Here is a 26,340-nt window from a genome sequence, read left to right as displayed (position 1 = left end):
GTGGCTCTAAAATACAGTTCCATTATAATTTTTCACTCTGTTTTTTAAAATTAGCATTTCCCCGTAACTATTTATCAGATAAGATGCTATCCTAGCTAGGGTTTCTATTGCTGTGATGAAACACCATGACCAAAGCAACTCTGAGGGGAGAGGGTTTATTTCATTTCTACAATACCGTCCATTATCAAAGGCAAGGGCTTAACAGGGCAGGATCCTGGAGGCAGGAGCTGAAGCAGAACCCATGGAAAGTTCTGCAAGCTTACTGGCTTGCTCCTCATGGCTCGATCAGCCTGCCCTACTTTCTTATAACACCCAGGACCACCAGCCCAGGGGTGGCACCACCCACCATGAGCCGGGCCCTCCCACATCAATCACTAATTAAGAACAGGCTCTATGGGCTTGCCTACAGCCAAATCTGATAGAGGCTTCTTTTTCTTCAATCTAGGCTTCCTCCTCTCGGATGACTATAGCTTATGTCAAGCTGACATAAAGCTAGCTGGCACAAATGCTAACTAACTCCTTCAGCTCCTGAGCCTTGTCTCAAGCCATGGTAACATGTCCTCTCTCCCACTCTCCCTCCCACTCCCCCAACACTGTGTAAGCCAGGACTTTACATAATGATAGACAAGTGCTCTCCCACTGAGTCCCTGCCATTTGTCTGTTCATTCTGTGATCACATAGACCTGGATGAGGACCATGTTTTCCTACACCCTCATAGCCTGTGCTTCACCTATCTGGACTGTCTGTCAGACACCCACCATTCAAATTATGCTTATTTATTTTATATCTAGCTCAGACACTCCCATGAGGGTATTGTCACTGCCCCTCAAAACCTCTCCTCAGACCTCTCTGGCAACTGATCTCAGTCTTGGATATGTTCTGGAATGCCCTGGGGACCCCTGAACATGCCCCCACTGAACAGAATCTCTGTGTGCCTACAGTGCTTTTGGTATGGCCATCTCAGCCTCTCATCCAACAACACATCTGGATGCAGAGTTCTCTAGCTGCCATTCTCTTCCAGTCTTACTCTTTATCACTTCCTGTGTCCTACCGTAATTACTCAAGTGGATCCCCTGAGCTCATTCATAGCAGGTAGAGGAGTACACTCATCTCAGAGCCCACAGGTTCTATGATGAGTGACTCTAAGTGCTCAATAAGTATTTACCAAAGCAACTCGGAACAAAATGAATGCACAGATTTCAGAGAGTGGCCCAGAGGGGATTCTCATTTCAAAAAGGGCTTTCTCAGAGAACTATCAATTAATTTCCTGCCAACAATGCATCTAAATTGCTCTTCTAATCATGGCACTCCCCTTATTAAAATCCTTCAGTAGTCCCCCATGGCCTGATGCTAATGCCTACATTTCTTAGCTACACACACAAGGTCTTGTCTGCTGGCTTCTTGCTGTCCCCCCCATCTTCTTTCCTGGGTATGTCCTGCCCCATTAGACTCAGCCTCCCAGGAAATCCGAATTGCCTCCATGCATTTGTTCATGCTGTTCCCTCTGCCTAGAACGCCTTCTCCTATTTATTTCCTGAGTTCATATTCATCATTTGAGACAGTGCTGAGGCGTCAGTCCCAGAAGTGTCTTCCAGCTCTGACCCCATGTTAGAGCAGTCTCTGCTTGCCCCTCCCTCCCCATGTTTCCAGTTTCCTAATTTTATCACTGTCACCTGGACATGTGTCTGCTCTAACCCCACCCCTCTTCCAGCTGAGGTCTGTAGAGGTGAGGATTGCATTGCTTTTCCAACTCACTGTGCTTAGGCATACGGAGAATACATAGACAAGACATGTCCTTTTAATTATGCGTTTATGGGTGTGGAGAGTGAGAACAACTAGGCTTCATTCTAGATAGAAGTAAGGGTGCTCTAGATTCCTATTACATTACATGTATTTATGTTATTGCCTTTCCAGGTGTGTATAGCAACATGTCTCTGCTGCCATTTTTGTAGCTCCACCAATAGGCTTTTACAGGTTTCTGAGCTTACCCCCAAAGAGGACTGAACCAAGGATCAGAGGTTCCTGAAGTTCCCTCAGCTCATCAATGAACTCTGGAGCTAGGGTCTAAACCCAGCAACAACCTGAAGCCTGTGGTGGTCCCAAAGAACTCTGCTATGCACACCTTTACACCTTTTCCTGAATGGTATGGTTGCCCATTTTCCCTGAGCATCCAACACTTCATGGAATTGAGCCCCCCCTGCACCCCCCTCCCCCCCTCCATTTTCTTGTGGAAGATGTCACATAATGTGTGACAGCTACCGCACCCCAAGGACACCACCAGGACAGAGCAGTAGGAGGACAGGCAGCTCAGGACAACCCTGAGTGGGTTTGAGTGACTTCTCAGAGAAGGAAGCTTGAAGAACAAATAGGAGTTTGACTGCCCTTGGGAAATGAAAATTTATAACAAGAAATCCACGGAGTCTGTTTAACAGGCAAAGGAATTTATCAAGGGTAAAAACTCACTGTACAGAACAGAATAGTTGCAGGTTCTAGAACTCTGTTCCAGCCACCTGACTCAGTCCAGTCTCCAAAGCCACAAGAGCAGAGCAGAGAGCTGCCTACGTCCATCTCAGGTCTCAAGGATCACTGTGAGGCCATGCCCCAGGGGCATGTACTTCAAGGTCATAGGCAGGTGGAACAGTTACCTGCTGCTTCTCTAGGGGCAGTGCTTCAAGGTCATAGACAAAACAGCTACCCACTATAGAAATTACACGTTGTGGAGCAAGGATGTATCGTGTTAAAAGGCCTGAGGCTTAGAGAGCCCAGCAGGCAGAGATTTCTGACATAGGAGGATTATTGTACTTATGGCTGGAGTGTGAGGTGAGAAATGAGGCTAGCCACATTCCCAGCCTTTAAACAAACAGGCAGCACATTTTCATTTTCATGGTTGGAGACACACCTTCAGAGATGATCCTGAGATATGTAACAAGAGAGTGATATTTTCTGTGTATGTAGGCCCCAAGTTGACATTGGTCATCTTCTTCAATCATTTTACTTATTTATTACCCCAGGCATACCTTACTTTTCTCTGCCTGCTGGTTTGGTAACAGGCAGGTGCCAAGCCTGTGGGTTCTGGGTAATCTAAATTCCAGACTTTACAGCCATGCAGCAAGCATTTTATCCACTGAGTCATCTCTCAAGATCAAGAAAATAATATTTTAGAGCCAACACCTCTCCCCCTTGTCAAGGCACAGGCCTATAGAGCAACCAGAGCACAATGACCAGCAAAGCAAGCCACCGCTCACTGAAGGCACAAGATTTATGATGCCTGTTAGGAAATAGCCCAGCAGCAGAGGCTTGGCATTGCTTCCAGACATCAAAATGTTGCTGAGCAGAGGCTCTGTGTTGGTGATGAGGCTCTCTGAGGAAAAAATCGACCATGTGCCTCTGAGGCCGCTTTCAAATCAAAGCCCCCAGCAAAGCAGTCTAGGTTTTAATTATATCAGCAGATAGGAGGCTCAGGGCTTCACATCAGAATTTACAATCTGCAAATGCACTAATCTGTCAACTGCCCAACTACTGGCCATTCTTCATTACCTGCCCCATACTTGTTTGGTACTGGAACCTGGGGCAAGAATGGAGTTTCCGGGCCAATGGATGCCTTGGATAAAAGAGGTTGCTAGACCCTCAGGCTCCATAGTGGAAGGAAACAATCCAATCCTTCCTGGGAACTGCCCTCTGACATGTGTAGACTGCTGCCCCCAGTCTGGCCCTTCTCTGAGATGGCTGCAACCCTGTCATCCTCTCATGTACCTCCATACACAGACACACAGTTCAGGAGGAGGAAGAGGGGGAAGAGGGGGAGAAGGAGTGGGAGGAGGAGGAAGAGGCTTTAGCAGAAGCTGTGGAACGGACCATGGAGCTTTTTTATTTGAGAGGGCTCCCCAAGCACCCTGCTGTCCCCCGACTGCTCCTCTCCAAACAGAACAGCCAGGCACTGTCCATCTGGGTTATGACAGCTTTACACAAAGTGCAATTTCCCAACCACCTAAAGGAGAAGGTTAAATACTTTCTCTGGGTCACTTGATTGCTTTTACCCTCCATGATATGATGTAAATGCCTCAGCCAGCGGGGCCACTTAAATTTCTTCGATTTGCTTTGTTATATTGGAATCCCAGCCAAGTGAAGAAACTTTGAAAGAAATCAAAGCCCATTTTAGCTTAGGATGTTGGGTGTGTTTTAAAGAAGGAATAAGTTCCTCCCAAGTTTTCTGTCTATTCCACATCTGCTTTCTGCAACAATTTCAGAAAAATTGTTTTTAAGGTATGAAGTACCCATCACCTGTGTTCCGATCGTTATTTCCTCCATCATCTCTCCTTCCTCTTCCCCCTCTTCTCTCTCCTGCCCCGTCCCCCATCCTCTTCCACCCCCACTGTTGACACTGGTGTGTATAAACTGCTGCTGTTTAGACACAACCTTTGAGCCCCTTAGAAACCTGGCATGGTATGTGTCGTTACCTTTATTTTACAGCTTTAGGAACTGGCTTGGAGAAAGAACAATTTGGTCAAGGGTTAAGCTGTGGACTTGGGAGGTTGAAGGGTAGTGTTTGGGTGACCTTCAGTTGAACCTCTGTCACCTCAATTCCCCCCAATAAAGTGGTATCAATAATAGTATCCAACGGCCAATTAACTAAGATAATCCGTGGTAAGTGTTCATCACGGTGTCCGGCACTGACTGTGATGCCAGAGAAGACCAGCCGATCCTCACTGGTTTTGTCAGTTTGCACGGTTATTAAGGGGCAGTTTCCATTTAACAATAAAGTCTTCTCGAGTTTGAATGTGTGCCCCAAACTTCACGTGTCATAAACTTAATTGCTAAATGGATTTTAAAGGTGGGCCTTGAGGAAGTCACTTGGATAAGATTGGGTTGGATGAAACCATGAGGGTGTGGCCTCCTGGATCACATCAGCAGCTACACTCATGTGTAACACGAATTCAAAAATGGTCTTCTAATAAAAAAAACAAAACAAACAAACAAAAACAACCCTGGGGTAATTATGAAGAAATCAGAGAGACAAAGGAACAAGCCCTAGCCACCTCTCACCTCTAGGACTCCTCAGCCTGAAAAGGCTTTCTAGCCAAAAGACTTCTAGCTGAAAGGCCTTTAGTTTCTGTCTCCTCATGCCTTATATATCTTGATAGGAAATCACAACATGTCCACACAGTTGGGCTTGCCCGGCGGACTGCCTAATTATTTCCAGTACAAAATAGCCATTTCCAGGTCAGAACATCTCGCGTGGCTAGGACTCCGTGGCTTTACATGGTTGCATAAAGTGCACGCGGCCATGTAATCTACATGCATGCGTGGAGTAGCCACATGCGGTCCTGTACGCATGTGCGGCCCACTCTTTAAAAAGCCGGCGCCATTTTGCACAGGTCTCTCCTCTCTTCTCTTCTCTCCTCTCTCTCTTATCTCCTCACCCACATGTGTGCTTCACACAGGCCTGTCACATTCTCTTTCTATCCTATATTAATAAACAGCTCTTCTGTGGATTTGTCGTGTTCGGGATGTGTTCCTTGCAGGGTAAGAGCACCGCTAAATAACTAACATATCTTTCTCTGCCCAGCCATATCACTTCCTTCTTAGTACAGGTATTAAAGGCCTGTGTGATTCCCAAGTACTGGGATTAAAGGTGTGTGCCACCACTGCCTGGCTCTGTTTCTCTACTAAACAGAGTCAATATCATGTAATCCATGGTGGCTTTGAACTCACAGAGATCTAGATGGATCTCTGCCTCCTGAGTGCTAGGATTAAAGGTGTGTGCCACCTCTACCTGGCCTCTATGTTTAATCTAGTGGCTTGTTCTGTTCTCTGATCTGCAGGCAAATTCTGTTAGGGTACACAAGCTCTAACTTGCTGTGTTGTGATGCAATGAAAAGGCCCTTTACCAATGCTAAGATGAGACCAGTGCCATGCTCTTAGATTCCCTGCTTCCAGAACTTGAAAAATAATTTTCTCTTCTTAATAAATTACTCAGTTCCAGGTAGTTTGTTATAGCTACATCACAATGATCAATAGAGATCTGAGTCACAAATTCCAGATCTTTTCCCTATCCCCTTCATCTGTGGCAAGATTTCTTCAGCCAATAAGAACCAGTGCTTGACAGTCTGTGTTATGTCCATGTTCATTCTGCTAAGTCACCCAGTCAGCCTCAGGACCTTTTTTACTGGATGAACAGCCAAGCCAGAGTCCCGTGAGAGAGGCTCACAGCAGCATCAGTGTGGTGGTTTGGCTAGTAATGCCCTCCCCATAGGCTCATAGATTTGAATGCTTAGTCATCAGGGAGTGGCACTATTAAGAGGTGTGGCCTTGTTAGAAGAAGTGTGTCACAAGGGTGGGTTTTGACACAGCCCAGTGCCACTCTCTCTTTCTGCTGTCTGCTGATCTAGATATACAACTCTTGGCTCCTTCTCCAGCACCATGTCTGCCTGCACACCATGCTTCCTGCCATGATGATAATTGACTAACGCTCTGAACCTGTAATCCAGCTCTAATTAAATGTTTTCCTTTATAAGAGTTGCTGTGGTCATGGTGTCTCTTCACAGCAATAGAAACACTAACTGAGACAATCAGTGACACACCAGTCCCTGATGAACACTCCTAGCAGCAGCTCACAAGGTCCTTCACCTTTGGAGGTGAACAACTATGTGGGACCAATACCATCTTCCATCCAGACATTTACCAGGAGAGGTGCATCCTTGGCCCTTTGGAGGACACCATGCACTGATAGCTTTAAAGAGAAACCCTATGCTGTGGCAGAGCACTGGCCTGCACAGTGGCCTTCCCTTCACTGAATGTGTGCGTTTCAATAGTTACTGTACATCTCACTTACCCGGGAAGCCTCCCAGAGTGAGAGGTGGTGAATGCCCTGTGCCCTTGAGAGCCCAGCACCTCCTTCAGCTGTGTGTTTACTGTGCTGTGACTGTGGTCCAGTTTTCACCTTCCTGACTAAACAGAATCACTTTCAACAGTAGAAGCAAGGCTAAGAGCAGGAATGCGAGGGTTGAAAAGCCTTAGGTTGACTTTTCATGTTGACCCATGTTACCTTAATGAAGCTGTTTCAATTCTGTTTTTCTTCTATTTCCTGACACATGGAATGGGGAAGCGACTGTGTCACCTTAACAAAGCTGTTTCAGTTGTGTTTTTTTTTTCTTCTGTTTCCTGACACATGGTATGGGGAAGTGACTACTCCCATCATGGGCAATCATGCTGGCCTGGTGCCTGGCACAAAGGAGGCTCCTAAGCAATGGTGTTGGGATAACACAGTTGCAATGTGGAAAAAGGGTGCTGGTGCTGATGCTGGTGCTGGTGCTGGTGCTGGTGCTGATGCTGATGCTGATGCTGATGCTGATGCTGATAACTCTTGGTTATGATGGTTATGCTGGCAGAGTGGTGATCTGTGGCAAACAACACGTGCCAAAGTTAAGCAGCGGGGTACGTGCAGGTGGGAAGATCATTTACCAACTCTGAGAGGTGGCATTTTACTTCCCAGTGGCAATGATGCTTCCATCTTAGCCCCTCTTCTTCTGCACTAACCACAGCCGCTCCTCCTCAATTTTAAATGTCATTATTTATTTAAATGTCATATTTATTTACTTATTAGCATTGAACAACATAAAGTAAACTTTCTCTTGTCTCTAAAACGACGGTTACTCTCGGAGTGAGAACTCACATGACTGTGGAAGTAACAAAACAGAAAATGAAGACAACTTGTTAAAACATGCCAACAGTCACCACAGAACAAAACACAAACATCCAGCATGTTTCCTCTTAGTTTCCCTGGTGTGAGGAGCACATGCTCTTCTGGATTCTTACCACTTTGCTAATAAATTGCTGCACGGTATTAATGCACCATGATATATGAGTCAAGAATCCAGTTTGAAATCAAATTTTAGTATAACGATTCTCAAGGGCAATGCAACAGTCCATACAACCTAGATTGTAAAGGTAATAACATTTAGCCTCTTATGAGATGTACTTAAAAATAAATGTACTAACAATTAAAATTGAATTATGACCTATAGGGAAAAGAAGAGTGAGGTTTACTGATGGCTAATTGGAAATATATAGGAATTATATTGTAAGAATTTTCAAAAGTATTATTTTAATTTTATTTTTATGAGCGGTGTGTGTGTGTGTGTGTGTGTGTGTGTGTGTGTGTGTGTGTGTATACACATGCATAAAGATGCTCATGGAGACTAGAAAAGGGTTGTAGATCTCTTGGGGCTAGAGTTATAGGCTGTTGTGAGTCACCATATCTGTGCTGGGACCTGAACTCCAGTCCTCTGCAAGAGCAACAAATGGACTTAGCTGTTGAACCACCTCTCCAGCCCCTCTGACCTGTATTCTAGATCAGAATTGTTTCATTTCTCTTTTTGAGATTATATCAATTTCCCCTGTCCCTTTCCTTTCTCCAAACTCTCCCATATATCCTTCCTTACTCTCTTTCAAATCCATGGCCTCTTTTTTCATTAGTTGTTTTTATGTATATATACATATATGCATATACATATTCCTAAGTACATAAATACAACCTGTTCAGCCTGTATGTTACTTGTATGTACATTCTCAAAGCTGACCAGTTGGTGTTGGATGATGTGTGCTCTTGTGTACAACCCATGTGCTCTTCCCTGGGGAAGACTAATTCTCCTCTTTTTGGCATTCCTTAGTTCCTTTATGCAGGGTTGAGGGCCCATGGCCTCCCCACACCCAGTCCATGTTAGCATGTCCATTGTTGTCCTTGTTCAGCGCATATTTAGGCAGTCATGTTGCTGATCCACATATCTTAACACTTTACTTCAAATCTGAAAAAAATACCCTATGACCTTATTCTCTTCTGTTCTCCCTTCCCCCTTATACTCCGGCCCACTAATGGTGCTCACTCAGAACAATGGCACCAGACCCCCCCACTGAAAACCTGCATTCTGTCCATTTCTACCTTACTCTGGGGGTCCCTCTTCAAGTGCAGTCAGTGAAAGGTGGGAAGAACAAAGGGAGCCCTGATGAAGAGAGACTCCAACCAAGCCACCAGCTGGAGATGGCCTTGGATTTTCTCATAGGTGCTGGGACAGACCTGGGACTAGGCTCAGAGACCAGATTGAGGGAAATGGATGACGCAGGCAATCCACGTAGCCTGCATGGCTTCAAGAGTGACGGCAGGGTTTTTCTGTGTGTTAAGAGACAAGAAGTATGACTAAGAACTTTAAAGTCACAGGATACCGCACAAATGAAAATAACAGGCGATCATTTAGCTTTGAGAGAATAAGGGGTGTGAAGTGATGACTTTCTGGTTCTGTGGTGTATGTAAGCTTTGGTTCCTCGAGAAGATCTGACTCCCCGGAGGCTAAACTGAAAGGAGAAAAAACACTGTAGTAGGTAGGACCTCAGAGCCTCTGTCTGTCCTTCAACAACATGAGCTCTCTTCTAGTTTAGGAAGGTAGCGCTGGGGATTAGAAACCCCAGGTCTACCATGACACTTGAGTAAAAGCCAACAGGTTCATTAGATCTCATAGAATATGTCATAGCTTGAGGAAGAAAGCTAAAACATTTGTTGGCTAATTAAACATCTAAAATCTGCCTTTTAAATCTAAATCTGCCTTTGATATCTAAAATGGAAATAACTGTATTTATTCTTTTTCCTTACTAAAGTTCTTATAAATATCAAATCAAGTGACATAAGATTCTTTGGCTAGGACAGAAAGCCACACAGGTTTTAGGCATTCTCTTTAAATGTGTACAATGATCTCATACAAGAGGATGGTCTGGGTAGAAAGCTGAGTGTGTGGACCTGGCTTAGCAGAGACAGAGCACAGCTGGCTAAGGCCATCAGTGACCAGAGCAGCGCACGACCTGTGGAAACTCAAAAATAACTGAACTGAGGAGTAGGATCCATAACGATTCTGTGAAAACTGTTTCAGATCTGAAGAACAGTCTCCAACCACCCACTTCCTGGTTCATGAACAGCCCGAAGGGGACAAAGAGAAGGAGAAAGACGACAGTGAATTCAGGATCTGCTATGAAGACAGTGAATTCAGGATCTGCTATGAAGACAGTGAATTCAGGATCTGCTATGAAGACAGTGAATTCAGGATCTGCTATGAAGACAAACATCTGTCCCTCTCACTCTTCACCCAAGAGTCTTATTCAGACTTTAGGTGGGTCACAGCCCTAAAAAAAAAAAATCCCCATGTTTCTGTTCTGTACCACTCCACACTGTACAATGCAATTGTACACATGGCCTATGGCTCCTCAAGGCACCTTCTTTTCAACCACAGGTCCATGGGACACACTGTCCTCTATAGCTAGGACATAATTCTCCCTCATTCCCTCCATTGCTTGAGCTATGTCATACTTTCCTTCCAGCCTAGGGCCATCACTTTCATCAGAACAGCTATGGCTACTCACTCAAGACTGGGCTTGTAAGACTGTTGACATTCTTTCATAGAAGCAAGGGGTGGAACTGGATCCTCACTTATAATTCAGCTACTTTCTCCCACACCCTCCTAACTATTGTATGTAATTCTGCCTTAATTACATAAGGTCTTATGGTATCCAAAGGTGCTAGACTATTCAGTATGTGGAAGGCTAGCTGAAGGGAGGACTCTATCAATACAGCTATTGGGAAGTTATCATTCATGCTGGGTCAGACTTTCTGATAGTGTGGCTGTTTTGGGTCACTTACATGGGTGAGAGCCTTTCACCCATGCACTGTAAGTGGGCCCATGAAGTCATTGGCTCCCCAAGTTAGAGTTTGGTAGAATTATACTTTGGCTTATTCGTGTCCCACAAGGAGAGTATTGGTAGCTGCATGTTTACTCCTCACCGGGGAAAGCCTTCCTGCAATAGTGTGTCATCCTTTAAAGCCTGAATCAGAAATAATCTCTCCTCTCACTCACCCAAGTGAGTCCAGTCACTTGAATGTGGTGTCACTGTCCCCACTGCAAAGACATGATATTGCTTTTGTATATCTTCCTTATTAAACTCCAAACTGTTTGAGAAAGGCCTAAATTGTTTATTTCATTTTATGAGTTCTTGGCACCTTGCCTATTAATTCCAGGATCTCTAGGATCACCCCTGGACTGTGTGGCCTCAGGATACAACTATTCAAACTCAAAAGGGTTCAGTTCTCTACTTGAGAAGGACACAGTGGTTACTGATTTTTGTCAGATTGCCAGGGGATAGAGTTACACTCTTCACAGAAAGGGAATAGTTCCCAGGCCTCCAAACATTGTAGCTATCATTATTCTTATTGATCACATAAATTAGCAAACAAGATAACAATAAGAAGTAAACCCTGCTTTTACAGAATGGAATTCACAATATGAGAAATACATAGTGTACGGGCTGGTTTTGTGTGTCAACTTGACACAAGCTAGATTCATTAGAGAGGAAGGAGCCTCAGTTGAGGAAAAGCCTCCATGAGATCCAGCTGCAAGGCATTACCTCAACTAGTGATCAGTCAGGGAGGGACCAGCCCATTGTGGGTGATGCCATCCCCAGGCTTGTGGTCCTGAGCAAGCCCTGAGGAGCAAGCCAATAAGCAGCATCCTTTCATGGCCCCTGCATTAGTTCTTGCTTCCAGGATTCTGCACTGTCTGAGTTTTTGTCCTGAGTTCCTTCAATAACGAACAGGAATATGGAAGTATAAGCCAAAATAAACATCTTTCTCCCCAACTTGCTTTTTGATTATGGTGTTTTGTTGCAGTAATAGAAACCTAAACTAAGACAAATAGGAAATGAATAGCTATTTACTCACTTATAAAAATTAGCCTGGTGATGGTAGCACATGCCCTTAATCTCAGTTCTTGGGAGGTAGCATCACACAGATCTGTGCGAGTTCAAGGCCAGCCTGGTCTACAGAGCAAATTCCATGACAGCCAAAGCTACACAGAGAAACTCTGTCTTGAAAAACCAAAAAAGAAAAAAATGACTATTCCAAACACAACTGGTCAGGATGGGCTAGGAAAGAAGTGGGCTAAGTGGAACCCTCCAAAGCTCCCACAGGTATTCATGCCATAACTCTGGGGACCTGTGAATATGTCTTGTTATGGTGTCTTACATGGTGAAGGGACTTTGAAAAGGAGAGCTTGGCTCACCTGGGTGTGCTCAGCATATTCCTGGGGCCCTTATAGAACAGAGGTGAGACATTCATTGTCTTAAAGGCTGGAAGCCAAGATCAGAGAGAAGATGCCACATTGCTGGCATTGATGCTGAAGGAGCCACCGGCAATGACAGCAAGTGGTTTCTAAGCTGAAAAACACAGGAACACAGATTCTTCTCATAGCCACAGAGGCATGTGGCCATGGGGTCCCACTTGTTACAACATCAATAGGAAACTAATACCCATGCTCTGAGAAAAATGGGGCAATCAGTGGTTAAGATAGAAGAGGTTTTATTGTACTCAAGCAGACCCCAAATCTACTGGCTTAACCCAAGGTTTTTCCTCCTCCAGTCCAGCTCTCTCTTCTATATGCCAAGCCTGATTTAGAAGAGTACTCTCCACTGTCACTTAGAGATCCACCATGCAGCATGTCACATCTTAACACCTAGGGAAGGCTCAGGAGGATAAAGAGACTCATACCCATTTGCAGGTACCTAGAGCATCACTTTCACTCACAGCTTGTTGGCAAGTACTTGTCACATGACTCCAATGTATTTTGAAAAGAGGCTAGGAATTATTAACAGAGCAAAGGGATGTCTGGTCAGCCCTAAGCATTGTTGGTCATAGCTGGTCAGCCCTAAGCATTGTTGGCCATAGCTGGTCAGCACTAAGCATTGTTGGCCATAGCTGGTCAGCACTAAGCATTGTTGGCCATAGCTGGTCAGCACTAAGCATTGTTAGCCATAGATGGTCAGCACTAAGCATTCTTAGCCATAGCTGGTCAGCCCTAAGCATTGTTGGCCATAGCTGGTCAGCCCTAAGCATTGTTGGCCATAGCTGGTCAGCCCTAAGCATTGTTGGCCATAGCTGGTCAGCCCTAAGCATTGCTGGCCATAGCTGGTCAGCCCTAAGCATTGTTGGCCATAGCTGGTCAGCCCTAAGCATTGTTGGCCATAGCTGGTCAGCCCTAAGTATTGTTGGCCATAGCTGGTCAGCCCTAAGCATTGTTGGTCATAGCTGGTCAGCACTAAGCATTGTTGGTCATAGCTGGTCAGCACTAAGCATTGTTGGCCATAGCACTAAAAGGCTGACTTAGCAAGAGTTTCCCAAGAGGGGTTTTTAAACTGGCAACTAGAGAATAAGAGAGGTGTGCTAGGTAAAGAGAAAATGAACATAGGCTGCCTTTGCACAGACTTGGGGAGCGAGGTAAAAAGTGGAGGGAAGAAGATAGCATGTTTAATTGCTCTAAGGATAGACAGACATGAACATTCACACTGCATTTAACATGTACTTGCCCAAATATGACAAGCTACAAAGGCACTAAAACTTTACTTTTGCATCAGATTTCTATTGCATAAAATCTCATCTAGTTGTTTGGTTGGAAAGGCTATTGATATATTTTCCCATTTTTTTTTTTTTCACCAAAAGGATTCCTATGAGGTCTTGAAATTGACACTTATCTTCCTTGAAAAGTCTTTCTAGCTGGAGACAAGGTTGGATGATATTTCATACATGGACATTTCCCCAGTGGAAGCCTATGACACTTTGGGTTCCTACTTAACTTTTACTTGAGTTTACTAACTTAAAATACACCTTTATGAGCCTAGATGCTACACCGTGAATGAGGGCTAATCTTGACTGTCAGCTTGATAGGAGTCAGAGTCACCAAAGAAGCAGAACTCTGGGCAGGTCTGTGAGGAATTATCTAGATTAAGAGAATTAAGGTTGGAAGACACCCCAGGCTAAAGCACTCTGATCAAAGCTACATACACAAGCAAGAAAAGGGTTTATTTCGGCCTACAGGTTATATAGATCATTGAGGGAAGTCAGGACAGGAATTCAAGCAGTAACATGAAGCAGAGAACATGGAAGAACACTTTTTTTCTGGCTTATTAACAAGTTCATGCTTAATTAGCTTTTTTACATAGCCCAAGACCACCTGTCCCAACCATGCACAGTGCCATCCACAATGGGCTGGGTCATCCTACATCGATGAACAATCCAGACATCTCGGCATATCAGATGCCAATCTGATAGAGGCAATTCCTCAATGGGCTTCCTTCTCAGAAAACTCTAGACTCTGTCAAGTTGACAGTCAAAGCTAACCAGGAATCACACTAAATGTGAGGGGCACCAGTCCATGAACTATGGTCCTGAAATGAATACAGGGGGCACAGAAAGCTGAATACAAGTTTTGGTTACTGTGTTTGGTGGCTATTTGAACACAATATGACCAGTGGCCTTCTGTCCCTGCTGTCATACATCCCTGCCATCATGAATTGCACTCTCTGAAACTGTAAGCCCAAAGAAACCCTTTCCTCTTGAAGTTACTTTTGTCAGATACTTTTGTTAAAACAATGAGATAAGTAACTAATATATCAGGTAACAACTTTAAGAGAAACGATGCAATTTGAAGATGTAACAGAGTAGGAGAGAGCTGTGGCTATGTCCACCCCCCCTCATCTTACCCAAGGAATTTAGTCTATGTATCTCTTCTTTGTCATTATTTTCTTCTGTTTGTATCTTGTATCATACATAATTCACAAAACCTTTCCTCACTGATGTCATTTAATCTCCATAATCATCTCAATGATGAGTTATCAATTCCATTCAACACAAGAGAAACCTAACTTCAAAAGCCTTCAGTAACATGGCCATGTGGCTATGCCTTATGGCTATAGTTGATGCGCTCTCCTGTAATACATTTCTTTTGTATCCTTCCCTAGTCAACCACAGTCAAGTAAGTCATTGCCATGCCTTCTTCTCTGATGGGTCACACCTACCAGTTATACCACACCACACTCCAGAAAATGTAGGCCATACAAGAATTTTATTACTCTCCGCCAATATTAAATGAATAGTATGTGTTAGGCAATATACTAAAAGCTTCCTACCTATAACTTAGTTTTTTTTTTTCATAAAAATACCCATGAGACCAGCTCCATTATTGTGGTAAATCATTTTGTAGATGAAGCAACTAAAGCCCAAAGCAGTGGAGCAGGGTTCAAGGACATGCAGCCAGAGTGGGGTTTGCACTCAACCAGTCGAGCTCTGGAGTCTCCACTTTTTCAAAGTCATTTTCCTATTCTTTCCTTCCCTCTCCCAACTCCGGGCCTTGCACATGTTAGGTAACTGTTTGGCCCCTGAGGTCTTCCCCCACCCCATTTGAACTATTCTCAGTGACACATCTGGTACAGCCACCATATTGTAACACTTTCTGGCCCTGTCTCACACATAGGTTTCAGCTTCACATCTTCTATAGTCAACCCTTCTCTACCTCTCAACCCTGTTTGATGTCTTTAATATCATGTGCATTTATTGCTTTGTTTACCACATCTGCTTTTCTGTTTCCCTAGACTGTGAGTTCTTTCACAGTATGCCATCATCAGCACCATCTAACCCTGCCTGCACGTTCATGGCATCAGGCACAGCTCTAAGTGTTCTGTAGAAATCCAAGAGTTCAAGCAAGTCTAGGCACTGTCAATGAGTGGGTCTGGCCCTCCATTGAGGGGCTCAGAGAAGCAGAATAACAGGCTGATGATCACACAGCCAGTGTGGGGCAGTACTGGGATTTAGACTCAGGGACTTAAGGTTGTTTGCTTTATGGGGCTGGGGATGGAAATGCTCTGCTACTGGGCTACAGCCCCATCCTGGAGGAAAGGTAGTCGGGGAGCATTCTACAAGACTTCCTCTCTTGCACAGTCCCTGGAACAATGTAGGAAGGGCAGTCAGAGCTGGAAGAGAAGAGTCAACACACCAACACATGAAACACAAGGGCAAAACTGGCCTATGGGTCCCTGTGGAAAAACAAAAGCAGTTTGACTATACAGCAGCAGTGAAACGGCATGGCCCTAATAGTCTCATTGGTCCTCAAATTTCTTTCAGAAAAGATGCTTCTTCATAGTAACAAGACAATAATAAATCTCACAGAATGATGGCCCATTTAACAGTTTCCATTTAGAAGAGTTAGTCTAAAAGTATGGCTGTTTGAGCACTTTCCAACTAAGTCCTTGAATCATCAATGGACATTTGTCAGGAAACTCCATGTTTTATCACAACCCAGGAATGTTATGAACAGTGAGGGCTGTGAGGCACAAGAAGGAACCCTACTTGCTGCCTCTCCTTGCTGCCATCATGAAGTAAGACCCAGAGCCACCCAGAAGGTGCTACAGTGTAGGCTGGGAGCATGGGCAAGAGCCCCAGAGCTTCAGGTTGAAGCTCCATGCCTCAGGATGTCCCTTAGTCCTCAGAGCCTCTGTTTTCCTGTGAAAAGTTGGGGATAGTGCTTCCTAGACATATAGAGCATTTTCAAGATCTATAGGCCTTTGGTCTTGGTCCAGCACTCCCATCCAGAAAGATATGGGAAGCTTTAAAAGACAAGCTTGGTCCTGGTAGTTTTTGGAATCTTCTCTCTGAAAGGATAGATAGAGCCAGTCTCTATTTCTACTGTGATGATTGATTGACACTCAGAGATTGTACACCTGACCGCAAGGAAGAATTTCTGGCTCACAGAGAAGTTAAGACAATTGGTAATGGCTATTTCATTTCTTGGTAAATGTACTAGCCAATGTTCTCTAGAGGAATAGAACTCATCAAATGAATATATATTTAAAAGGCCACTCATAGGAGTACCCAGTCAGTTGATTGGAGATTCAGTCAACTTGATGAGCAAGACCATCACAGTAAACATACTGTTCTGCTCCAAATGGAAATTTAAAGTCACAGCTCACAAGCGAATATCCCTATGTCTGTGCTTTTCCAGATAATAAACTCAAAAAATGGTATCTTAGTCAGTGCTTAGTATCTAGGGGCTCCAAGTAAAGTATCTAGTTCAAAGGATGGCTCCCTGGCTCTTGGTCCATGAGACTTTGAACAAAACCAGGCAACCCATAAAATGGTTTTCTTGTCTGTAAAATGGAGATAGACTCATTCCCATGGGATTGGTGAGGCTTGAATGAAATTGTGCCTGAAAGGACTTGATGGTGTTCTGTAAATACCTTACATCCTTCCCAGACATTAAGTCCATTAAATTAGTCAGTAAACAAGGAACTGTGGTGAGTGCTGAGGAGGGTGAGAACACAGAACACACATTTACTGGTATAATTTGTTGATAAGAGATACAGGGCCAAACCTTGGGGTTCCTCATCTATGACCTGAAGATCAAACAAGGCAGAAGACACCTATGTTAAACATCCCCTATTCAAAATGTGTGGGTCCAGTAGTGTATTGGATCCTAGACTTCTTGAGACTTTGGAATATTGTATATATGTAATATGATTTCAAATCTAATACATAATTCATGTATGTTTCATATATACCTTATATGCATGGTCTAAAGGTGATCTAAATAACTCTGTGCATAAATCAAAATGTGGTGGGGTGAAAAATCTCTACTTATGATACCATGTTATCAGAGCTAAGGCCGGTTCAGATGTGTGAACAGTTCTGATGTGGAGTTTTCAGATCAGGGCCACTCTGCCTGCACCATACTCTTCACCAGCATGTCACATCACTCAGACTATCCAGACAGTTCTGCTGCTAGGTACTCTTTGCTGTCTCCTCTCCGGATTTAAATCCAAAGGCCACAGAGATGAACTAATTCACCTGCAGGCACCCAGGCAGGAGAGATGGACAGCACATAGACACGAGTCTCGAGACTCTCTGTCTCATGCTCTTTGTGGACATCACAGAAGACAGAGAAAGTTGAGCACACACATTCCACACTCTCAAAATAGCATTCTGCCAGGCCAGTGTTGGCACAGGCCTGTGATACCAGCTGCTTGGGAGGCTGAGGCAGAAGAGTTGACAGCTCAAGGCTTTCCTGGGCTGCAGAGTGAGTTCAAGGCAGCCTCAGGCAACCAAATGTTAACCCTGCCGGGAAGGAGACAAGACAAAACAAGGAGAGGGGAAAAGAAAACGAAGGTTTGGTGGAGTAGCACACGCAAAGTATTAGGGTCAATCCCTATCGCTCAAAACAAGACACACAAAAACAGTTTTCAAAAAGCAGCAACAGCAACAAACAGTCATAACAATAAGCAAAGACAGCCCCCAGCTCTATTGAGAAAGAGCACAAAAGCCTTGAGGACTTTGTTTTTAAAGGGCACTTGAAGTTGGCATGTCTCCATTCATCCTTTAAAACTTTAAATGACAATGCCTTGAAAACAATTTAACCCTCAGAACTCTTAGAAACCAGCCTCCCCCATCTCTTCCTTTTCTCTTGCCTCCAGCCATGACTTATCTTCGAGACAAGCTATAGTCTAGTTCACCAAAGGTGTGTATGGGGAGATGGGGGTTGCAGGGCTTAGAAAATGGTTTACATACCAATGGTGGCTCTGCTATAATTCTGTGGATGGGGGAGCTTGACAATATCAACAACTGTAAGTATAGCATTTTAGCTTTTCAGTTTACTGAAATATACTATTCAAAATGTAATCTTTCCTGACAAAATTGACAGGTGTTACTATTCACATACACAGATAAGAAAAATTAAAGTCAAAGAAGACAACTGACATGTCTGGGGACAAATAGTAAGTGCATGGCAGATAGTGGCTCATACGCGGGTCTCCTGGCTTAACATCGTAAACCTCTGTCCCATATAACATCCACTACCATCATGAGGAAAGGGGAAAGGCCAATCATCAAGAACGGTACCTAGAGGGCCAGCAAGATGGCTTAGTGGGTAAAGGCACTTTCTGCCAAGCCTGATCACCTGAGTTTGGTTCCCAGGATCCCCACAGTGGAAGAAAATCAATGCTCCCTAGTTAGTGGTCCTCTGACCTCCACACTTGCGCACCATGAACACACACACACACACACACACACATACACAGTAAATAAGATGCAAAAAAACACAAAAGAATGACGCTTTGAGTTAAACAGTCTTAGTTTGCACCAGGATCCTGCCCATCTGTAAAATGGGAAGAGAAAAGGAAACACAGTCAAGAGAAAAGAGAAACAAAAACTTTGACGTCTTTTCATGGTCAGGGTACAAAGTCTGATATTCTGAAGCACAGTCTATACAACTTACCTGTACTGAATGAGCCCCAGCAAATGGGGCATTATTTTGATTAATCTTTGAAAAATCTTCCCAGGGATTTGCTGACTGGGGAGGAATTCCAACTGATGCCACGCCCACTTCTGTCCAGTCCCCATGTAGCACTTCCCCAAGCCCCTTCTCCAAAGAGCTAAGCATAGCTGCTGTTGGAGGGTAGGTTCAAACATCGACACAAAATCTCACCCTGAATATTAACAAAATACCACTCTACATACTAGCATCAACCTTCTTTGTTAATTTGTAGAGATGGGTTCTTGCAGAGTTTTGCTGGGGCCTTCATGATTAAGTGCCACCAAGTGTGGATTAAACAAGAGAAATTTGTTGCCTGATGGTTCTGGAAGGTAAACATTCAAGTTCAAGCTTCAGACAGGGTTGGTTCCCTCCTGAGGACTGTAAGTCTCCCACTCAGCTTGGAGCTTGATGGCAGTCTTGGTGTTTCATAGGGTGTTCTCACAGTATAGTCACACTGTCTATCCTCTGCATAGTTCCCTGTTTATATTCCTTTTTTCTGAGGATATCACTCATGCTGGATTAAAACTCACTCTTACGGCCTCACTTCAATTTGACTATTCTGTAAAGATCCTCTAAGATGTGTGTTCCTCAAGCATTGGCTTGGGCTTTGGAGTAAGACTTTGGGAGAAGAATGCCATAATTAGACTATAGTAGCCACTCCATTCCTCCTGTTATGTCTTACTATTATGTCAAGCATGGCATTCTCTGCCCTTTGAGCCCAGGGGGCGGGTCCAAGTTCTTTATACCTATGAACATATTTAAGCCTCTGTGGAATGCTAAGATATTATTTTCTCTCCTTTACAAATAGAGCACTGAGAAATTAAATATCTTGCTCAAAGCCACGCAGCTGGTATTTATCACAGCTGGGGACAAACCAGTCCGGTACCTCGGAGGCTGTGCCTTTAAGAGTCAAGCTTTCCTATCCCTTACAGCAGGACAATGCCTTCCTCCCTGGGACCTCACAGTCCACACATGGATCTACTCAAAGGGCCTGGAGTCTTGTAAGGAAAGGAGAGCCCAATTGTGGCCAAGGAGCAGGAGAGGGATTCTTGGGAAAGTGAGGCCTGACTTGAGGTATACCAGCAAGAGGTCATGCCTTTGGGTGAGGATACTTACAGAAACGCCAGGCTGGAGCAGGTATAGTAGCCCAGGGACAGGGCACCATGGATAAAGTAGGAGGATACCTGTCAGGGGGGCTGACATGCATGGGCTCTACTTCACAGGCATGGAGAACGCTGGCAAGATGTAGCAGCAGAATGGCATGACCAGCATTGCCCACTTTGGAACATTTCTCTCTGGAGAAATGTCAGTGAATGATTTGGAGAAGGGGGATTTGACTCTTCCCTTTGAAACAATGATGGGATAAAGGCAGGGCTCACTATGAGGGGTGACTGGCTATGGCACAGGTAATTCCCTATCTCACTAGCAAGGGCCAAACAATACAGTCCAAGAGGATGCTGTCCACAGCCTTCCAGCCAAGATAGCTGTGAGCTGTCCAGCCTTCTATTTGGTGACTTATAGGGTGGTTTCTTTTCCCTCAGAATACATCTGAGAAGTTTCAGAGCTTTTAAAAAATTGTTTGTTTCAAAGACAGGGTCTTACCCCATAATCCAGTCTAGCCTGGAACTCACAGCAGTCCTCCTGCCTCAGCTTTCTGCCTACTGGGATTGCAGGTTTACACCACCACCTTCTGCTTTGATGAAAGCCTCTTCATCACAATTGTTTCTACTCTCCACAGACAAACTCCCCAGCAAGAGGCTCTCATTGCACGTGAATCCCCAGGGATTGGTCCTTGTGGACCGGAGATGCACATAGAGAAGAAACAGCCAGCACCTCCATTGTTTAATAATAGGTGCTTCTTTAGGACCCTTTCCTTAAACGTCAGACTAGTTAGGTAAAAAACCCAAACATTTCTCTTGAAGCACTGCTAAATGATGTCCCATAGGCATGCAGAACTAGATCCTACCCAAATTAGTCAAGTGCGATCTTAGTAATATCTTACTGCCTCAGGACCACCTCAGGGTGTGCAGCTCAATCCAAGTGGCTCCTTCAGCTCTCAAAATAAACCATGTGCAGCACCTTTCAACCCCTGTCCTCTCTAAATATTAGGATTTCATTCTGGCCGCTTATTTTCATTTAGAAAATTTCCACACACTAACTCTTCACTTCAAGAGTGTCCCCTGACTCACCCTACCACACTGTGTACCTCTGAGCCTTTGTCTGCTGCCTTCCACCCCACCCCCACTCTCCTTCCTCTCCTACATAGCTACCTACTCCTCTGACATTCAGCTGGAACAGCATCTCCCCAAAAGAGTCCAACACTGGGCTAGGCACCCCGCCACACTGCCGCCATTGAGGCTGGGCTTCCTCATTCTCCTTTACACTCTTTGTTTCCTTTAACACTCTTCTGCAAAGATGAGCAACTAGATGATGAGGGCTGGGCCTGAGGAGCAGGTCTTCCAACTCAACACGAGCAATTCCAGGGCATCCAAGGAGCAGGCACTGGATGGGTAGCTACAAAATTGCTGCCAACTTTCTGCCCCTGGGGCTCAGATTTCCTTGTAAAATGGGAGTTGTTAAACTGGTTGGACTTCGAGAAATTTCCCAACACTGGCACTTGCTCAAATCACTTGGCTGCCAATGGGCAGAGATGAATTTAAATGGGGCTTGATTCTTAATGTGGTCCAAGCTCATCCATCAAATATTCAGTTTCCATTTGGTGACACCATGATGGTAAGCCCTAACTCAAAAATGCTACAATTCTCTCTTGGCCAAGGGCACAGGTGGGTTAGCACTTAACTCTGAGTTTCAAAAAGCATTTACCAACTTCTCTGTATGAAGGTCTTAAAGTACTCCCCCACGAGTGTGTGTGTGTATAAGACGTATGTATGTATGCATATTTGTGCGGATATGTATATGTATTCATATGCATGTGGAAACCAACAGTCAAACACAGGTGTGGCTCTTGAGGAGCTGCCCACCTTGTGTTTTGAGGCAGGCTCTCTCACTGAACCTGGTGCTCACTGATTCTGCCAGACTACTGTCCATCAAGCCCCAGGAATCCTCTAGTCTCTGCCTCTCTTGTTTGGGGATTATAAGTGTACACCACAATACCTGACATTCTTGACGTGGGTGCTGTGGTTTGAACTTGGGTTCTCATGCTTGTATGACAAGCATTTTACAATTGAGCCAGCTCAAAACATGTTCTTACAGAATTCTTTTGAGCCATATATCTATACAAAAGAATAATTTTTTGCTGTTGTTTGTTTAGGACAGAGTCTCACTATGTAACCTTGAATGGTCTAGAACCGCTATGTAGATGAGGCTGGCCTTTAGCTCATCTATGAGCTCTGCCTCTAGAGTGCTGGGATTAAAGGTGTATGGCACATGTTCAGCCCTAACTTTTATTTGAGACAGAATCTCACTATGTAGTACCAGCTGGTCTTGAATTTACAGTCTTCCTGCCTCAGCATTCCAAATGTTGGGATTACAGTTGTGTACCACCATGCCCAGATAAAAATAATTTTTATTTGTTCTGATATCTGCTGATGCAACTGAAACTTGAGTGGCCTAAAACAAACAGAAGCCCCACCTTCCTCTGCATCTCCCAATTGTGTAGGAAGGGAATATTGACATGGTCCAGCTGGGTGAGATTTCCATCCACAGGGTATTGATGAATGCCATCCTGTGGTGTCTGCCTTGTGCTGCTGTGGTCTATGGAGCTTTCAGTAGGAGCTTTTCTTGTGGGCAGGCTGGCAAGCTAGGTTCAGCCAGAACTGTTAGGATCTACATGAGGTTATCTTCAGCTATGCAGAGACTACCTACCTGGCTGAGTGCAGTAAGAATTAGTTCTCAGAACAAGGTGTGAAGAGCATGGTCTCATAGGAGTCTGTGAAACCCCACAGCACCAAGTATGGCAGCCCACAGTGTTGATGGCAGCCTGCAATTTTTCCCAGATTCAGTAGGCAGCATGCTCTCCCCTCTTGAGAAGAATGTCAGAGAATGTGAGGTCAGCTTTAACTCTGTGAAATCTTAAACACCTACTGGTTGTCAGCACTGTTCTAGTAGATATTGTTCTGATTATTCTCCTGCCTCAGCCTCCCCCTTGAGTTCTTAATCTGAGTATTCCTCTGTATAATTAGCCCTCCAATCATTCCACGTCTAAAATTGACTCCTGGTGTCTTTCTAAACTGCTCAGTATTAAGTCATCTTGGAAAATTCTGGCTTCATCCTTCTGAAAGTTCAGCCTTCATGCCATTGGGTCCTTAACATCCTCTCCCTTCCTCTCTCCCTCTCTAATCAGTGTATCAAGTTGACTCTACCTTTAATATACAGATGCATCTTGACTTATTGCAGGATAATCCCATGCTAAGTTGAAAAATACCATAATTTTCATAAAATGCAGTTATATTAAAAATGCAGTTAATTACATCCAACCTACCAAACTTCAGTGCTTAGCAACAGAGAGCACATATTCATTTACCTATATACACATGGCTAGCCCAGGACAAGATAAAATTTGCCACTCACAGTAGTTTTTACCAAATGTGTGCCACTTCTGTACATCATAAAGCCATTACTTCGATCATCCAAAGTCAGGGGCCAGAATCCGTCCCTTCTGTAACCACCGTCCCCGCTAAGTCTGAGGGGCTTCTGTTTCCATCCGAGCACCTCCCCTCTACCAGGCCACACAGTTCCCAGTCTCACCCTTCCAGCCATCTAGTTTCCAAACTACAGCCACACAATTCTGAGGAAATGTAATCCAGATGGTGCCATCCAGCTACCAGCTATCCTTGGGGAAAGCTGGTTTCTACTGAGGGATCCACGCCTTCATGATGTGAATATTCACTCCTTGCTTCCTCTGCTCCATTTAGTCTATACTTGGCTGCTGTTCACCAAAGCAGCTTTTGCCTTAGCATCAGCTAGTACCTCTCGGTTCCCCCTAAAACTTCCACACAACCAACTCTCTCACTTCCTTTTCTGTTCAATTCCCTCCTTACATTGACCTTTGACACCATGTCACTTAAAATGGCAGCCTCCCCGCTGCCTCAGGACCTTAGACCCTTCTCTGCTGTGAATGCCCACATTGTACTAGCTGTCGTTTAATCCTCATATTTTTGTTCCTTTCTCTTTCTTATTAGCATATAAACTTTATGAATGCATTGTGTACCGCTCTGCAGCCTAGTCTGGCCTTAAACTTTTGACCCTGCCTCAACCTTCCAGATGCTGGAATTACACACAGGTACTACCATGACAGGCTAAAGCAGGTATTTTTGAATGTTTGGCTCCTAGCTGTATCCATGCACCCAACACGAAGTTGGCCATACAAAGGAGGTCCTCCAAATGTATATCTTATATAAGGAATGTTTTGTTGGAAAACCAATCCGTTCAAGATGAGGAACTATCCGTATTTCTTTTTGTTTTGTTTTGGAGACAGGGTTTCTTCTTTGTATATCCCTGGCTGTCCCTGCCTCTGTGAACCAGGCTGGCCTCGAACTCACAGAGATCCGCCTGTCTCTGCCTCCAGAGTGCTGGGATTAAAGACATGCACCACCACCACCCAGTTCCCATATTTCTTTTTTGGGTCCTTTCCTCTAGTCTTTCTGAGCAGAGGAAAATGTGTGCTGATTTCTCTTGTTCTATAAAATGTTACTAGGTAACAAACATGCCCTTTTGTACTTTTTCCCTAAGCTGCCAAACATTCTCTCTGTTCTGCTGGAGTAATTAATCCCTGATGGTGCTGCCTGGTTTACAGCTGGCACCCAGTCACTGTCGTTAAAGAACCAGAGCCTAGGCCCCAGCCCTGCTTCTGACCGGTGCTGACCTGACTGTGTCCTGCTTCCTCACCTAAACTCCCCAGGGCCAATGACCTCATCTCTGTCCATCAGACTGATAAGCAGAACTAGTTGACAGTGCGGATCCTGGCTAGGGAGGGGGCAGACTGTCAGCCCCTTTCCTTTGCCTGAATCCACATGGATTGGTTCATTTTGGCAAGTTGCCGTCATGGAGGAGGCTCCCAAAGGTTGATAATAGAGTCCGGCACGGTGGCACATGCCTATAATCCAAGCATTTGAGAGGCTGAGGCCAGCCTGGGCTGTGAAGAAAGACCCTTTCCAAAATAAAAACAACTCCCTGACCCCCACACCTCCACCCAAAGAATAAGTTTCTAATCATCGTGGCACCACACATGGGATAGGATGAAACTGGCATCCTTGGTTCACTCTTTTCTAAAACTCAACCAGCTGGGTGGCGTGAGAAGCCAGAGACACAGGTGTCCCTTTAAACACAGGAGTGTCCACCTTCCTCATTGTAAACCAAACATCTGGATGGGAAGTAACACAGTGATTTCTTAGGCATGGTACATGTGCATATGCATCTGTGGAAAGAAAGCCACTAACAGAATAGCAGAGCAAGAACTCGGCAAGGAAAGGGGAGGATGGGGTTAGCCGGGCAAAATCTGTGAATATGTCAATAGCATTCCTCCAGCCATTCAAAACTTTCTGTTGCTTTTGTCAAAAACAAAAACCAAAAGCATCAAGGTCTCCCTGTGCGGCTCAGACTGGCTTTAGCCTTTCACCGCTCCTGCCTCTGCTTCTGAAGTGCCATCATCACAAGCCGGGGCTCTATTTCTTCATGTACCTCCCTTCTCACAAAGCATCCACTCTGGTACAATTCTGTTTTAGGAGAGCCCTAGGGCTAAAAAGCACAAGCACTTTTGCCCCAGTCCACAGAGTCAATAGGGAGCAGTGATGTAAAGCCACAAGCCACAGGGGATATCGAAAGGCCACCTTTTCCCAGAGTCACACTCTGTCCTTGGACCTAGACACCCACCTGCCACCGCAAAGGCAGGACAGAGGGGAAAAGTCAACACTGAAGTGACAAGCACTGGAACTGTAGCCTTCGGAGCTGGCTAGATGCCCGGGTCCTGGGTTAGAGAGAGTGTCGCAGAAACACAGGACACAGGCTGCCTGAGCAAGGCCAGCATGACAGGTTCATAGCAGGACACATGACACGTTTGGTCAGGTCCAGAAGCCGGGTCACACAGGCAGCTCTTTTCCCAGGGGTATCTCCTTTGGACAGAATTAAAGTCCACAAGGTGTCACACAGACAGCCCATACCCAAGCGGGTGCCTTACCTCTTCCATTGTGGTCCTCGGAGCCAGTGTCTGGGGAAG

At 44.8% G+C, this 26,340-nt stretch overlaps 1 protein-coding gene across 1 annotated transcript in view; it reads left to right on the top strand.

Annotated features, from left to right (window-relative positions):
- C8a (complement C8 alpha chain) overlaps positions 1-26,340 on the top strand; it is a 130,454-nt gene that overhangs the window by 6,091 nt on the left and 98,023 nt on the right. The window contains exon 2 of the mRNA XM_036178581.1: positions 9,918-10,154. Coding sequence (XP_036034474.1) covers positions 9,918-10,154 — 237 coding nt within the window. The remainder of the gene's footprint in view (positions 1-9,917; positions 10,155-26,340) is intronic.

Source organism: Onychomys torridus, chromosome 2, assembly GCF_903995425.1.
Source record: "Onychomys torridus chromosome 2, mOncTor1.1, whole genome shotgun sequence".
Lineage (NCBI taxonomy): Eukaryota > Metazoa > Chordata > Mammalia > Rodentia > Cricetidae > Onychomys > Onychomys torridus.
Note: the sequence above shows the minus strand (reverse complement) of the source record. Positions and strands in the feature narration are given on the sequence as shown.